Here is a 15,226-nt window from a genome sequence, read left to right on the forward strand (position 1 = left end):
GCTTACCTCAATTCCTGGCCTCTTTGACCTCTCAGAGGCCAGTATTACTTTCTCTCTTGACACCCTCTACTCCTCTGCTCTCACTGAGTTGTTCTTTTACCTCTGTAAGATGTTATTTTTGTCTCCTTTGAAGAATTTCTTTCTGTTTTACTGAGTCATGACACTCACTGTTAAAGTGTTTTGCATACAGTAGGTGCACAATAAATGTTTGTTGAATAAAGAATGAATTCCAAGGCTCAGGCTTTCATCACTGTATTTTCTCCTCTGAACTCTTAAGTTTCAACTACCAGGTCTGTAGAGAGAAACAAGCAGCCAATGAGGAGCGGCATGTGCCTTTGTGCTCACAGAGAGCCCTGCCTGAAGGACTGCTTCAATTCTTCACCCCTCCCTGCATCCATGTCCTTTGCTCTGTGACTTGGCAGTCTGTCGCACTAAAGGGACAGTGTATATTTCTCTATGCCATGACTTTTGGGTTGGGACTTGTTTTAGCCAGCAGGATGAGGCAGAAATAATACGTTGCCAGACCCAAGCTAGGTCCTGAAGAGGCCTATCGAGTTTATTCTTGCTCTCTTACTCTTCTGCCATCAGCTTGAGAATATGCCCTGAGAGGCCACTGGACCAGGAATGAGAGGAAGAGATGCAGCAGAGCTACAGCAGCCGGCCCACAGGCCTGCAGGGAGCAGCAGGGCTGCCCAGCCAAGCCCAGCCTAGGTCGGCTGAACCCCACTGGTCCACAGATGTGCCAGTGATGATAAATGATTGCTGCTTTAAGCTACTGAGTGTCAGGGCAATCTGTTAGGTAGCAGTGACTACCTGATAGAATCTACCCACTCAAGCTTTAACTCTGAGAAGTTACACATATCACCACACTATTACCTAGCAATCCAACAAGAGAAGTAGTAGTGATAGGATGACAATGATGATGATGGTAACATTAAAATCATAACAGCTAATATATACTGAACACTTAATTGCACTAAGCACTTTCAAGGTATTAACTCATTTAATCTTTTTTTTTTTAACATTTTTTATTGATTTATAATCATTTTACAATGTTGTGTCAAATTCCAGTGTAGAGCATAATTTTTCAGGTATATATGAACATATATATATTCATTGTCACATTTTTTTCTCTGTGAGCTACCATAAGATCTTGTGTATATTTCCCTGTGCTATACAGTATAATCTTATCTATTCTATAATTTTGAAATTTCAAAAAAAAACCTCATTTAATCTTAATATTAGTCTCCCTTTAGAAATAAACTTTTAATGATAGAATAGTTTTAGATTTACAGATTTATTGAGGAGATGCACAGAGAGTTTCCATCTACTGCATACCCAGTTGCCCCTATATTAACTTTTACGTTAGCATGGTACCTTGTCACAATTAATGAACTGACACTTCATTATCAACTAAAGTCCATAATTTACTCAGGTTCTCTTAGTTTTTCCCTAATGTCCTTTTTCTGTTCCAGGATCCCACTACCATTTTATATTCAATCATCTTATCTCCTTAAGCTCTGACAGTTTTATCCCTCTCCCCCTTATTAAATTTTATTTTATCATTTTTTGGCAACACCGTTATTGAGATATAATTTGCATACTATAAAGTTCACCAACTTCAAGTATACAATTCAATAGTTCCTAGCATACTGACAGAGCTGTGCAACCACCACCACAATCAATTTTAGAATGTTTTCATCACCCCACAAGGAAACCATGTATCCTTTAGCTATCACCTCCCAACCCTTTCCTCTTGCCCCCAGCCCTAGACAACTACTAATCTACTTTCTGTCTCTTATAAATTTACCTATTCTGGACATTTTGTATAAAGGAACCATGTAACGTGTTTTTTTGTGACTGACTTTTTTCACCTATAATGTTTTCAAGGTTCATCCATGCTGTAACATGTTCCAGTACTTCTTTATTTTTTTCTGGCTGAATAATATGCCATTTTGTCTATCCATTCATCAGATGGTGGACATTTGGGTTGTTTCCACCTTTTGGCTACTGTGAACATTCATATACAAGCTTTTCTTTGGACACAGGTTTTCATTTCTCTTGGGTGTGTACCTAGAAGCAGAACTGCTGGGTCAAGTGACAACTCTCCGTTTCCCTTTTTGAAAAACCACCAGTTTTCTAAAGTAGCTATACTATCTTGCATTCCTATTTAGCCTCCTTTTTTACAGATAAGAAATTGAAGCCCAGAGGGATCAAGTAATTTGCCAAAGAGAAGCGGGGGAAGGGGTGGAGCATCCTGGTGATCCATCTCCAGACCCCCGCTCCCAAGGCCTATATGACACTGATGGAGCCAAGAGCAACTGAGTTAATTCTGCCTTCTCACCATGTCTGCTTCTCACCCTTTTGGGAAGCGTGCCTAATCTTCTACACTCTTTCATGAGGCCTCTCTCTAGATTTGAAATCCACAAACTAATGGAGATAGGAAGAACAACAAAGAATCACAAAAGAGAAATAAAAAGAAATAAAATTATTGCAAAAAAATGTTTTGATAAAGAAATATTATATATTCTGAGATTCTTTTAGCTTAAAGCAAGAGTAAGGTGCACCATGACAGTAGTCAAGTATCTGAAAGGCTGATGGAATGGGAGCTCACATGTAAGCCACTCTTTACCTCCTTGAATCAGACGAAACTTTGTGCAAATGTACATCATATAATCTTTGGTCCACAGACTCAAAGTCCTTTAACCAGGACTAACTTACCCTGAATAGCAGACAGATAAACAAAGGTGTCCTCATGCTCCAAGTTCTCCAAGAATACCTGAAACCACAAAATACAGCAGTGATAAAGATTCACAAAGAGCAAGCAAGACTTAAGAGACCCTTAGAGTAGCCTCAAGAGAATAAATGCTTTTCTTCTTCTTTGTGGCATCTAGACATTGGTCTCACTTTAGACTCTTGGTGGGGAAACAGTATATATGTTTGAAGTCCCATTTTGTAATAGTTAAAAATGGGTAGCAACTAGTGGGATACTTCTTGAAGTTGTCAATTATATACCAAGGGTAGGCATGGTAACCAAAATGTGGAAGAACAATCCTCAACATATTTCCTACTACAGTCCATGGTAGACAGCCCATTCTTAGATATGACATGACAGACTACAAGTTCTGACACACAAGAGGCCAGGTTTCGGATTATGTCCAATTAATGGCACATCTGCCACAATTTGATCCTTCTCTCTTGCACTCAGAAAGTGTATGGAAATGCAAGTGAGAGACACAGATGTTATTACTGGGATAACCTTGAATCTGTTCTAATTTATTTTTTAAAATCTTTTGCAAATTTCAGCACTTCAGTTGAGATTAATAACAAATTACTCTCAACACTTTTCATAATTGAGGAACCCACCAGGGCATGTCAATTGCTTATTTAGAAGATATGACAGTGACATGTTAGGCTTAGGCCCTACCATGAGGGTCAGGGAAAGACAATGGCCATGTGCCCATGTTGCTACTGCTTGGTGTCTAGAAGACAAGGGTGTCTGTTCCATGTATAGAGGTGTGTCCTTTGCTGGCACAGCAATTCCCGGTATCAGCTTGATACTGCTGGTCTCCACATCTGTGGTATGTTAGGGAGAGCCCAACATTACTTAAGTTGGGAAGATGGCTAGGTTGGAAGGGGTGGAGATCATACATGGAGTAAGACAAGCTTAATCCAGGTAGTGCCATAGGAATAGATCTGAAACTACTTTTTGGAAAAAGAACTGACAGGACTTGATGAAAAATTATGTACAGCAGATGAAGGTTTAGTTAGTTAAAGAAAATTCCAAAGATGTTCATAGCATTCACCATCTAAATAGATATATGAAGGGATATTTTTAATGATTACTCAAAGGAGATACATAATTTTAGCTTTTCAGCAACATTTCAGTGACAGAAAATCCTTGGCACATCTTGTTGCCTCAATTTTCTCATCTATAAAATGGGGATAATACAAATCTTGTGGGTGTTGCAAGGATTAGAGATAATGTCTAAAACGCATATGGCCTGGTTGAATAAACAGAAGTTATCATTATACTATTGGTTCTAATACTTCAGTGACTAAAAATAAATGTTTTCAATCAAAATTATAATTCTTAGTCTAATAGCTAGAGTATATGGCAAAGATAATAGTAATAATAATAACAACAATAGTGAACCTTTATTGGATGCTCATTATGTGCCTGTCACTATAATTAGTGCTTTACATGGGTTATTTTATTTTAAAACTTTCAGCATAAAATGGGTCCAATTACTATTATACTCACTTTATAGATGTAAACATTGAGGTTCAGAAAGTTTAAGCCCAAGAAACTGATATGGGATTTGATCTGTCGTCTCTAAACCCTTTGCTCTTAATCTCTAAACCACTGTGAGGTCAGGACCATTTTCACAAAGGAGAAAAGATCCCCAACTAAGTCCCACATAAGTCCTCAATGTAAAGAACGGCTTTCTCAGTGTGACGGGGGAGAAGAGGGGAGGAGATCCAGTTCTGCCCAATGCCTCTCTGTAAGGGGCCCAGAGAAAACAGGCAGCTTATCAGGGCTGGGTCACAGTGTTGAAAGTGGCCTTACTGACCAGAAAGGCACTTTCCTGTCTCTTCAAATGTGCTCCTGCTCTTCCATCCCCCTTTCTTTCACTGACTCAAACTTCACTAGTTTGTTAAGGTAAGTCGAGACTTACTTCTTCCAGATTTCAACTTTCCTTTTCTTGACAATCCGCAGCATTTGCCTGTAAAGCTTCTGGCACTCTGCTCGTGTTCAGTTGAGTAGTCTCATGTGGTTATCTGAGCCTTTTCTGTGCCTGAGTCTGGCCTCTGCAGAACAACTGCAATGTCCCCAAGGGTAGTCCAGGACAGTGCCTGATACACAGTCAAGCTCCTGGAAAGTGGCCCCACCCTGTGCGTTTGTGTTTGTAGTGTGTTCTACTCACCTTGAGAAGCTTCTCCTGCATCTCAAGGGCTTTTGCTTCTCTCTGCTCTATCCAGCGGGAAAGAGTTCGCAGGGCAGCAGCCCGTGTTGGAATTTGGGGATCATAAGCTGATAAAAGAGCTTCCTGGAGCTGTTCTGTGTTTATGCTTCCAGAATTTTGCTTTGTAGTGGTACTGGGCTCACGGTCCTCCTGAGGAACCAGTGGAGCATTAGGTTTCAGGCCTGTTTGGTTGGATTCGTCCCGGCTTTGCCGTTGTTCGAGGAGGCTATGAGACACATCGCTGCATCTTCTGTGACTGGTTTCTTGCTGCTCTTCTCTTCTTCCTTCTGGATCCTTTTTGTTCAGGGTACCCTGGGCAGCCACACTGACAGCTTCAGTGGAAAAGGCTCCATGGGTAGAGATGGTGATGAGGAGATCGGCGGCAAGCTCCTGGATGACAGGATCAGGGTATGTGCTGGAGACCTTCTCCAACAGAGGCAGCAGTTGCTTCAGGACAGCAAAATCACTTGACTTTAACTATAAAATGAAATGAAAAATGCCAAACCCAAATTTACAGTTACAGCAGATGTTCATGTGACCCGAGCACAAAGCAAACAGATCCTGAGAAAAAAGAGGCAGGAAGCAAACCTTGTTCCTGGTGTAATCAGCATATAGCCTAAGTCTGGCGTTCAATACTACTGCTGAGGAATGACAGCTAACATTTATTGAATACTTACCATGTACAGGTACTTTTCTAAGTTTAAAAAAATACATCAGTAACATGTATTATTAATCTTAATTTTTACAATCTGATGGGCAAAACATAGTATCTTAGGATTTTAATTTGCAGTAACCAGACTAATAGCGCTAGTAAGCATCCTTCCATGTTTATTAACTGTCTGGATTGTGAACTGTCTGTTTCTATGAACAGCCTATTTTCATCCTTTGGACACACCTCTTAGACTGTTTGTCTCTACAGCTATTATTACCATAGCAGATTTTAGCACCCAGGCATGTAGTGAAATTCTTTTGTATTTTAACTTTCACTGTATCTTTTTTCATTGTATTACTGTTTCTTTGACTTTTATGTAGCTTTTGCTATAAAAGATGAGTTCATATTAGTGAAGTACTTAGTGCCTTACACATAGTAAGTGCTATGTAAATGTTTCAAAAATAAATACAACAAACAAAAAATACACCAACTTATTCATATCCCTATGAGCTAGTTACTATTATTATCTATATTTTAAACAAGGAAACTGAGGCACAGAACAGTATGTAATATGTCTAAGGTCACACAAATGGAAGATGGTTAAGATGTGAACTCAACAAGTCTGGCTCCAGAGTCCACATTCTCACCTAAACCCTGCACAGTCTCATTTGAATGAATAAAGCTATTCTTTACATGATCTAAGGTGGCCGATCAGCATACAAGGTCTGGAAGGGATTGGGATGATAACTGGCAGAAGGGAATTTCTCCTAGGAAATGGGAGTGAAAATTACATAAGATTTTATTCTCTCCAGAAACTTTGTTCTACAAATGCCACTGCTTTACTAGGAAAGCTGCGTGTGCAGTCCGTGGGGAAACAAAAATCAGTGGTGATCCTTTTCTGTTTGAAAATACTGGAAAAATTGTCATGTGGAGCTTCATGAAACCCTGATCATTTGAAAACCTTGCACATCTTAAATCCTTTCTAGAACAAGGCAGGCTATTTATTACTTACTCATTCACTCCATTATCCAACCAACCAATCAATTAAACAAATGTTTTCATAGGACCTATACAATATTCTCATATAATACTTTACTTCCACAGAGTTATTATTGTTCATTTTCTCTAATACTTTCCTCCCAAGTCAATGAAAACTTGAGGTATATGTCAAGTCTGTGCCTGTAGAATTTTACCATAAAGATATATGTCATCTAAGAAAAGGATCAATTTTATCAGGAATGTATATGGACCTGGAAAAGACATTTTAGAACAATTTTGCTCATGTTATCATTATGCTAGACTTCATTCAGTGCCTCTGTAGTATCATGGACCATCGTTTTTTCTTTAAGCATCTGAAATGAGAACTTAATCTACTTATACCTGAGTGTATGACTTCTTTCTCATTTCTACTACATACAACAGTTTCTTCTTAAAACAACAATAACAACAACAAAAACAAGACAAACAGACCAATGGAACAGAATAGAGAGCCCAGAAATAGAACTACATAAATACAGTCAACTGATCTTTAACAAAAGAGTTAAGGCAACACAATGGACTGACTTTTCAACAAATGGTGCTGGAACAACTAGACATCTATGTGCAAAAAAATGAACCTCTACACAAACCTTATACCATCACAAAAATTAACTCAAAATGGATCACAGACCTAAATGTAAAATGCAAAACTATAAAATTTCTATAAGATAACATAAGAGAAATTCTAGATGACCTTGGGTGTGGTGATGGCTTTTTTAGATGAAAGAAATAATTGGTAAGCTTGACTTCATTAAAATTAAAAACTTCTGCTCTTCAAAAGACAAAGTTAAAAGAAAGAGAAGGCAAGCCACACACTGGGAGAAAGTTTGCAAAAGACACATTTGATAATGGACAATTATCTAAAATATACAAAGAACTCTTAAACTCAGCAATAACAATGGGCAAAAGACCTGAACAGACATCTCACCAAAGAAGGCATACAGATATACAGCATACAAAGAAATGCTCAACATCATATGTCATCAGAGAATTGCAAAATTAAAACGAGATACCATTACACATCCATTAAAATAACTGAAATCTAAAACACTGACAACACCGAAGGCTGGTGAGGATGTAGAACAACAGGAACTCTCTTTCATTGCTGGTGGGAATGAAAAATGATACAGCCACTTCGGCGAGACAGTTTGGCAGTTTCTTATAAAACTGAACACACTCCTACCATATGCTCCAGCAAGTGAATCCTTCGGTATTTGCCCAAATGAGTTGAAAACTTATGTCTACACAAAAACCTACACACAGATGTTTAAAGCAGCTTTATGCATAATTGCCAAAACCTGGTAGCAACTGGATGTTCAGTAGGTGAATAGATAGATTGTGGTACATCCAGACAATGGAATATTATTCAGCACTAAAAAAGAAAAGAGCTATCAAACAACGAAGGATATGGAGGAACCTTAAATGCCTATTACTAAGCAAAAGAAGCTAGACTGGAAAGGCTTCATGGTGTATACTTTCAACTATATAACATTCTGGAAAAGGCAAAACTGTGGAGACAGTAAAAGATCAGTAGTTGCTAGGGACTGGGGGAGGGAGAGATGAGTAGGCAGAGGATTTGGGGGTCAGTGAAACGATTAAGTATAACGCTGTAATGGTGGATACATGTCATTATACCTTTGACAAAACCCATAGTGTACAACACCAAGAGTGAACCCTAATGTAGACTACAGACTGTGGGTGATAATGATGTGTTAATGTATGTTCACTGACTGTAATAAATGTACCATCCTGGGGATGGATGTTGAGAGTGGGGGACGTTGTGCATGTTTAGGGACAGGGGTATGTGAGAAATCTCTGTACCTTCTGTTCAATTTTGCTGTGCAGCTAGAACTGCTCTAAAAAATAAAGTTCACTTTTAAAAAAAACAACTACCTTTTCTCTCTGTTTTCAAACTTCTTAGTTATTGTGAGATTCATTCAACTAGGTAATTTCTCTAATCATGGGCAGGTAGGTGGATTCTGAATCAAACAATTTCTAAGGCAATGAAAGTTATATATTCTTTCAGCTTTGTAAGCCTACAGATTTCCCACTATGAGAATAGTCAGGGAAATCTAAGACTACAGGTGCCAAATATTTGTTTATAAATGTTCAAAAATTTTTTTCCAAGGTATAAAGTAATATTCACTTAATTGGTAGATGAGAAAACTGAAGTACTATGTAATTATTAATTATTTTTCAAGGGTCACCAAGGGCCACTATCAAAATTGAGAACTGACTATAGGCTGTCATTTCTCCGGCTGTCACTGCTTCTCAGTATAGATCTCACATCCAGGCCTCAGAATTCCATCTAAAAGCCCTGAGGCCTGAAGGAGCAGCCCACAAGTGAGTGACAGATTCCTGTCTCTGGCAGCCTCTCTTCCAGAGTTTCTGGAATGCTTCAGGAACAGAAATGAGCAGCACTGTGTTAGCCCACATCTATGATTTCTTTCAGGGTGTAGAAGTGAAACAGAATGTAAGTTGCTCTAAATTTCTGCAAGTTCTCAAACTTAAAACCTGGGGGTTGGACTGATGGGGGTGGGCCTGAGGATGGCGGGTTGAGGGAGAGAGCATGCCCCCTAAGCGAAGCATAGGAGAACTGGGGTGAGGTCAGAGGAGGCCATGTGGACACTGAAAAACCCTCACATGAGACTTCACAAAGCTCCCCCAGGGGCATTTATACCCTCCTCCTGCCTTACCCTGCTCCAGCAAGAATCACCATTTTTGAAGAATCTAAGAGTCTCTTCCAGTAATAAAATACTAACCAGAAAATTCCTAATTCCAAAAAATATTTACATGTATTTTGTGTTCTCATTTCTGTATGTCACTTGTGTTTCTTCAGATATTTAGCAGAGCAGTTTATATACCTGAGTCCTTATTTATAATGTCACTGAATTCACTCAGAAGTGTTACTTTTGTTCGAAGTCAGCATGTAGTCTTTTCTGTTTTATAATGAGCTCTACATAAGGATACACATAAGATACAGAAATATAAATCTTTTTAAAATTAAGAATTCATCAGATTATCACAACCACTAGAAGGTAAACTCCATGAGGGCAAAGAGACACTTGATAAGTATTTCTCGAATGAGTTCATTCTACAACACTCTCAGAATACATGAAATGAGATCTCAAGATCTGGGTTCAAGTCCCAGCCCCACCAAGATCAGGTCTGTTCCATGCAGCAGTGTTACAGAGGACCCCACGGGCCCTGGAACATCATGCAGAAACTGCTTCCTGAGGGGACAGGGAAGTGATCGACATACTTTTACTGATGACCAATGTTGCCATTTAGAAAATGAGTTTGGAATATAGTTGTCTTGTTAGCAGTCTTAAACCTATACTTTCTCCAAATTGACTCTTCTTCCTAGACACTATGTTCTAATAATCACCTTAATTATATAAATTACAAAGGAAAGAAAGAAAGGTTCAAATGCTATTAAGATTCTGTTTCATTAGCTAAAACAATGACTCTAATCAGGGATAAGTACAATATAATCTCTGAGACTCGGAAGCAAAAACCCTAGCCTGACAATGATCATCTGAAAACATAATTCAGAATCATGGCTTTTTTCCCTAATACAAAGACAGAAAACCTAGCATTACTATAAAAGCCACTTATAAACACAAACAGAAAAAAAATTAATAGACCTAGGATGAAAGTATAGGAGTGACATATTCATGTTCACTTTAACTGCAAAGTCAGAGGAATCCAGGATATAACCAGTGAGTCAGGATGGCTCATAGAAGGGCAGGGACAGGTAAGGGATGTACATTTGCATCAGTCGGGTGAGTCTCTGTTAGAACATGACTAATTTACATAGCCAGTCCCCAACAACGGACTTCTAGAAAAGGAAACAAGATTTCTGTGCTCTATTTTCCATTTGGGATATGGCTTGAAACTCTTAAGTGTTAAATAAGAAAGAAAGAAAAGCAAAAAACTACTCTCAACTATGGAAATAAAGACTATTCCAATTAATACTCAACCAGCAAAACAGAAATCAGTCAGGCCGGTGGGGAGGGTATAGCTCAGTGGTAGAGTACCTTCCTAACACGCACAAGGTCCTGGGTTCAATCCCCAGTACCTCCATTAAAATGAATAAATAAACCTAATTACTTCCCCACCAAAAAATAGAAAATAAATTAAAATAAAGAGTTTACAAAAATCAATCAGGCCAACTAAATCCAGTAACAGTACAACTTAAGAAACACTATTCAATTGGTAAATTCCTCCTTGAGAGTTCTAACAGCAGGGATATGACTCTACAAACTGAACCAAAAAATGTGTTTTTTTCAAACTATGTGGGAAATATAAAATTAGGAGTGCTAAGTAAATCTACCAAGAAATAGACTTCATATTAAAAAGAGGCCCAAATAAAATTCCTTTTCCCAATAAGGACAGGCTAGAGAGAGGCAAATTTTAATATAACAAGAATCAGTATCAGATTTTAACCCTCAAACTCAAAAATCCATTCCCAGAGGGTTTCCCTACTCATTGCTAAGAGTTACGTCCAGTTTGATTTCAGATCAGATTTCATAATACTTGTACCAAATTTAGTCTGCTTTCTTGCCATCCCCTAACCTAATATGGTATGTAATTAACCAGTCACACACACACATGCCTACCTTTCCACTTGTCTGGCACTACTCTGACCCTTGGTCTCTACAATTCAGCTACACAGGCCTTCTACCAGTGTGTTAAATATACCAGGATCTTTTCTGCTTCCCAGCCCTCATATATGATGTTTCCTTAAATTGGAAGAGTTTCCTACATCCGCACCACACACACTCCCAAACTCCTATTCATCGTTCAAGTCTTAGCTTAAACTTACATGTACTTCCTCAGTGGAAACCTTCCCTGCCTAGTTTAGATGTTTTCTTTGTATCCTCCATTTCTCTCTTGAGGTATTTCATTCAATTCTAAGTATATTTCTTGAAGAGTTATTTAGTGTCTGTCTCCCTCACCAGCTCTAAGCTTCACGAGGGTAGGGACCATGTCTGCTTTGTCCACTGCTGTATTCCCAGCACCTTAGTTCAGAATCTGGCACATGGCAAGTGGGCAGTAAGTATTTCTGAGTGACTAAATTTAAAAAATTATAAATTAAGTATGTAAAAGACACATGCACTGGAAACAAAGCCTGAACAGGCTACATGATGAGTTGAACAATGGATCCTGGGCTAAAGTGGAACTATTCAAAACATGGGCTCCTCAGCAGCCAGCAGGTTACGAGGGTTCTCCCCTGACCACCGCAGGACGTACAGGGCTGAGCTTTGGGGAGCAACCACAGTGAGTGTCAGAGAATCTAGTATTCACTATGGATGCAAAACACTGTGCCAGGTATTTCCAAATCAAGCTCATGCCAGGTCAGAAAGGGCTCTGCCTGCCTCCGTCTACGCAGGTGACAAGGTGGAAGTGGTACAGTTTTCTTGTCCTTTACTTCAGGGAGAATTCTTATTAACAACCTCACTTGTTTACTCTGGTTCTCCTATATGCAATATCCATTCTTATTTCTCACAAGTATATGGAAGGGCAGTAGTAGGTTTTTCTCTTCTCTTCTCCCTCCTTTCAAATTTGGCTCACATCTGCAGCTCACCTGCACGGCTCCTCCCAGCATGACGGCCACCAGTCCCATGGACATGCTCAGTGTCTGTGATTCCACAGTACTCTCTGCCTGATGGGCCAGGTTTGCACATGCTCGCTGCAGGGTTGCTGCTACAAAGTCCACGACCTACCTCAGAAATGGAATTTAGAATTAGTGAAGAGTAAGAAAAAAAAAATCTCAAAATTCTCTTCATATCTAATGTCTACATCCTCATCTTCTCCTTTATCAACATCATGACAGCACGAAGCTTCCAGACCAAATGCTACCATGTAGCAGGCATGGTGCTCAGTGTTGTACATGCACAAGCTCACTCAGGTCTCATATCAACTCTAGGACATCAGTACTTTTGTCCACATTTTCAGATGAAGAATCTGAGGCTTAAAGAGGCAATCTGCTCAAGGCCATACAGTCAATAAATGAGAAAGCCCTTTTACACTTTCCCAAATGTTTTAATATACCAACCCACCTTCCTTTACTTTTCATAATTTTTGCCAGGAAATTAAAATGAAAAATGATTTGTTACTTTCTGACCATCTCAGAGTATCCTAGATCTGCTTCGCCTAATGAGGTTTCCTCCCCAAGGATTCCCTTCCCCTGTTTTGACAGTCTAAGTTCTAAGAAGCAAAGAATGGGGGGAAAGGCATCAATTTTATTTAGAATTCAGTGTACTCAAACAATCTCCACAAATGATCCAGAGTCACTTTTTAAAGTATCGAATAGTTTTTAAAGATTAAGTTATTATATATAAGATTTTACTTAGCATTTAGCTAACAACTAAGCCTTAAATGGAATTAATTTGGTCAGCATCATTTTAACTGTGCTTGGATTAATCATCTTAAGTAGAAACACATTTGAATAAAAGACAGCATACACATACCCATACACGCACATGCGCTTAAGTCCATGCGCGTACACTTACATGCATATTTAGGATTAATGGCTCAAAAGGGAAAAATCATTTTGAAAATGGGATGGTTGAGGTAGGTCATAATAAGCCTCTAAACACCATGCAAGCTTGCATGTTTAACTCTCTGGGCAAATCACATGCTATGCTAGAATCTTTACTGCAGGTTTAAAGTCGGGAGAATGGCTTGTTAACACTTGTCTTTTGGAGCAAGGCAGGAAATTAGAAAGGTTATTAAAAATTCCACTTACTGTAATGAACAATGCTAGTAATGGCAGTATTCACCACCCTCTCTAGATTAAGACTTTATTGACACTATTAGTTAAGGACACTGGCTCTTTCCAGAGAAACCAGTTCATCTACCATCTTGGGCCACCTATTTTACCTCCAAAGAGTTTTCTCAAACACTCCTTGGTTATAGGAAGCTTCTATTTCAGCACAAATATACTGTTAAATTGTTGGAACAGAACTATCCAGCCTTCCAAATTTTTCAAATTCCTCTCCACAATCTATTATATATATAATACATATAATTTTTTTAACATTGCAAAACAAGTAGTATGATTCTATTTTTGTTAAGAGACTGTCAAAAAATGATGCAAATGAACTTACTTCAAAACAGAAAAAGGGGGAGGGTATAGCTCAAGTGGTAGAGTGCATGCTTAGCATATACGAGGTCCTGGGTTCAATCCCCAGTGCCTCCTTCAAAATAAATAAATAAATAAACCTAATCACCTCCGTCCCCTCTGCCAAAAAAAAAAAACCAACTAAAAAACAAAAACAAAAACAGAAACAGAAATAGAACTGACAAAGAAAACAAACTTATGGTTACCAAAGGGGAAAGGCAAGGGAGAGATAATTTAGGAATTTGGGATTAACAGATACACATTACTATACATAAAACAGATAAACAACAAGGATCTACTGTATAGCACAGGGAACTACATTCAAAATCTTGTAATAATCTACAGTGGAAAAGAAATTGAAAAAAGAATATATATGTATATCGCTATCTAAATCACTTTGCTATACACCTGAAATATTGTAAATCAACTACACTTAAATTTAAAAAAAGAAGAAATCTTCAATTTTATGTATGTTAAAGAAAAAACCCTGGGAGCTATTAACTGTGGTGTGATAGCCAGTTGTAACTGTCATTTATGAAGTGTACCCTTTCCCCTCAATATTGCGTGTAACAACTAAACCACCATTTGGATAACAGCTCCTCCCCTACTACTCATTTCCTGTGATTTATATGGGGCTGCCAGCCACAAGGATAGGTATATGACTGATGCCTGTTCTAGAATTTATGTATATTGAGAAGGGAAGGAGAGAGACTTTTTTTTTTTTAATTGAAGTATAGCCAGTTACAATGTGCCAATTTCTGGTGTACAGCATAATGTCCCTGTGCTATACAGAAGAAATTTGTTTTTTTAATCTATTTTTATATATAGTGGTTAACATTTAGAGACTTTCACTTTTTACTTAAAAATTTTTGTAAAGGTACATTAATTCTAAAAGCCAAATATTCTTGAAAGTTTACAATGAAAAATGGCAGTGCCCTACCCCATTTCTCTCCATCTGATTCTGACTCTACTGAGGCAAACGATTTTAATTATTTAGCTGTTTAGTTTAGTGATAACATTAAGAATTTGCTATTTACCAGGTACTGTTCTGAACATTCTACAGGTATTAACTCACTTAATCCTCATAATAATCCTATGGGGATGTATAAACCTGCTGCCAACATTCTGGCAAATGAGTGCAAAGGGGCTGAGGCCTCCCTGCTGAGTCTGCAGACATCAACTTAATTCTACAGTTTTGCAGTGTGCTACCACCACCCAAGTTCAGAGTCTTTGGGTTCAACCTCTCTCAAGAATAAACCTCCAGTCTTTGGCTGGAGAGGGGAGGTGGTTACATGAAGCCGAGGAAGGAATCAAAGGGTCTACTGAATCTTGTGGAGCCTTTCAACCTGATTTAATCTCTAAGTTCAGCTCCATCTTTGGAGCTTATCTGGTGCCTCCTACCCTTACAGGGTTCTGAAGGGAGAACTGGCTTGCTTTTAT

The 15,226-nt window shown here is 38.5% G+C and overlaps 1 protein-coding gene across 1 annotated transcript in view; it reads right to left on the reverse strand.

The window, feature by feature from the left end:
• Nucleotides 1-15,226, reverse strand: part of TANGO6 (transport and golgi organization 6 homolog) — a 153,815-nt gene that overhangs the window by 88,881 nt on the left and 49,708 nt on the right. Inside the window, exons 12-14 of the mRNA XM_031458187.2 lie at nt 12,248-12,382; nt 4,929-5,444; nt 2,722-2,779 (exon numbers count right to left, since the gene is read on the reverse strand). Coding sequence (XP_031314047.1) covers nt 2,722-2,779; nt 4,929-5,444; nt 12,248-12,382 — 709 coding nt within the window. The remainder of the gene's footprint in view (nt 1-2,721; nt 2,780-4,928; nt 5,445-12,247; nt 12,383-15,226) is intronic.

Source organism: Camelus dromedarius, chromosome 9, assembly GCF_036321535.1.
Source record: "Camelus dromedarius isolate mCamDro1 chromosome 9, mCamDro1.pat, whole genome shotgun sequence".
NCBI classification, from domain to species: domain Eukaryota; kingdom Metazoa; phylum Chordata; class Mammalia; order Artiodactyla; family Camelidae; genus Camelus; species Camelus dromedarius.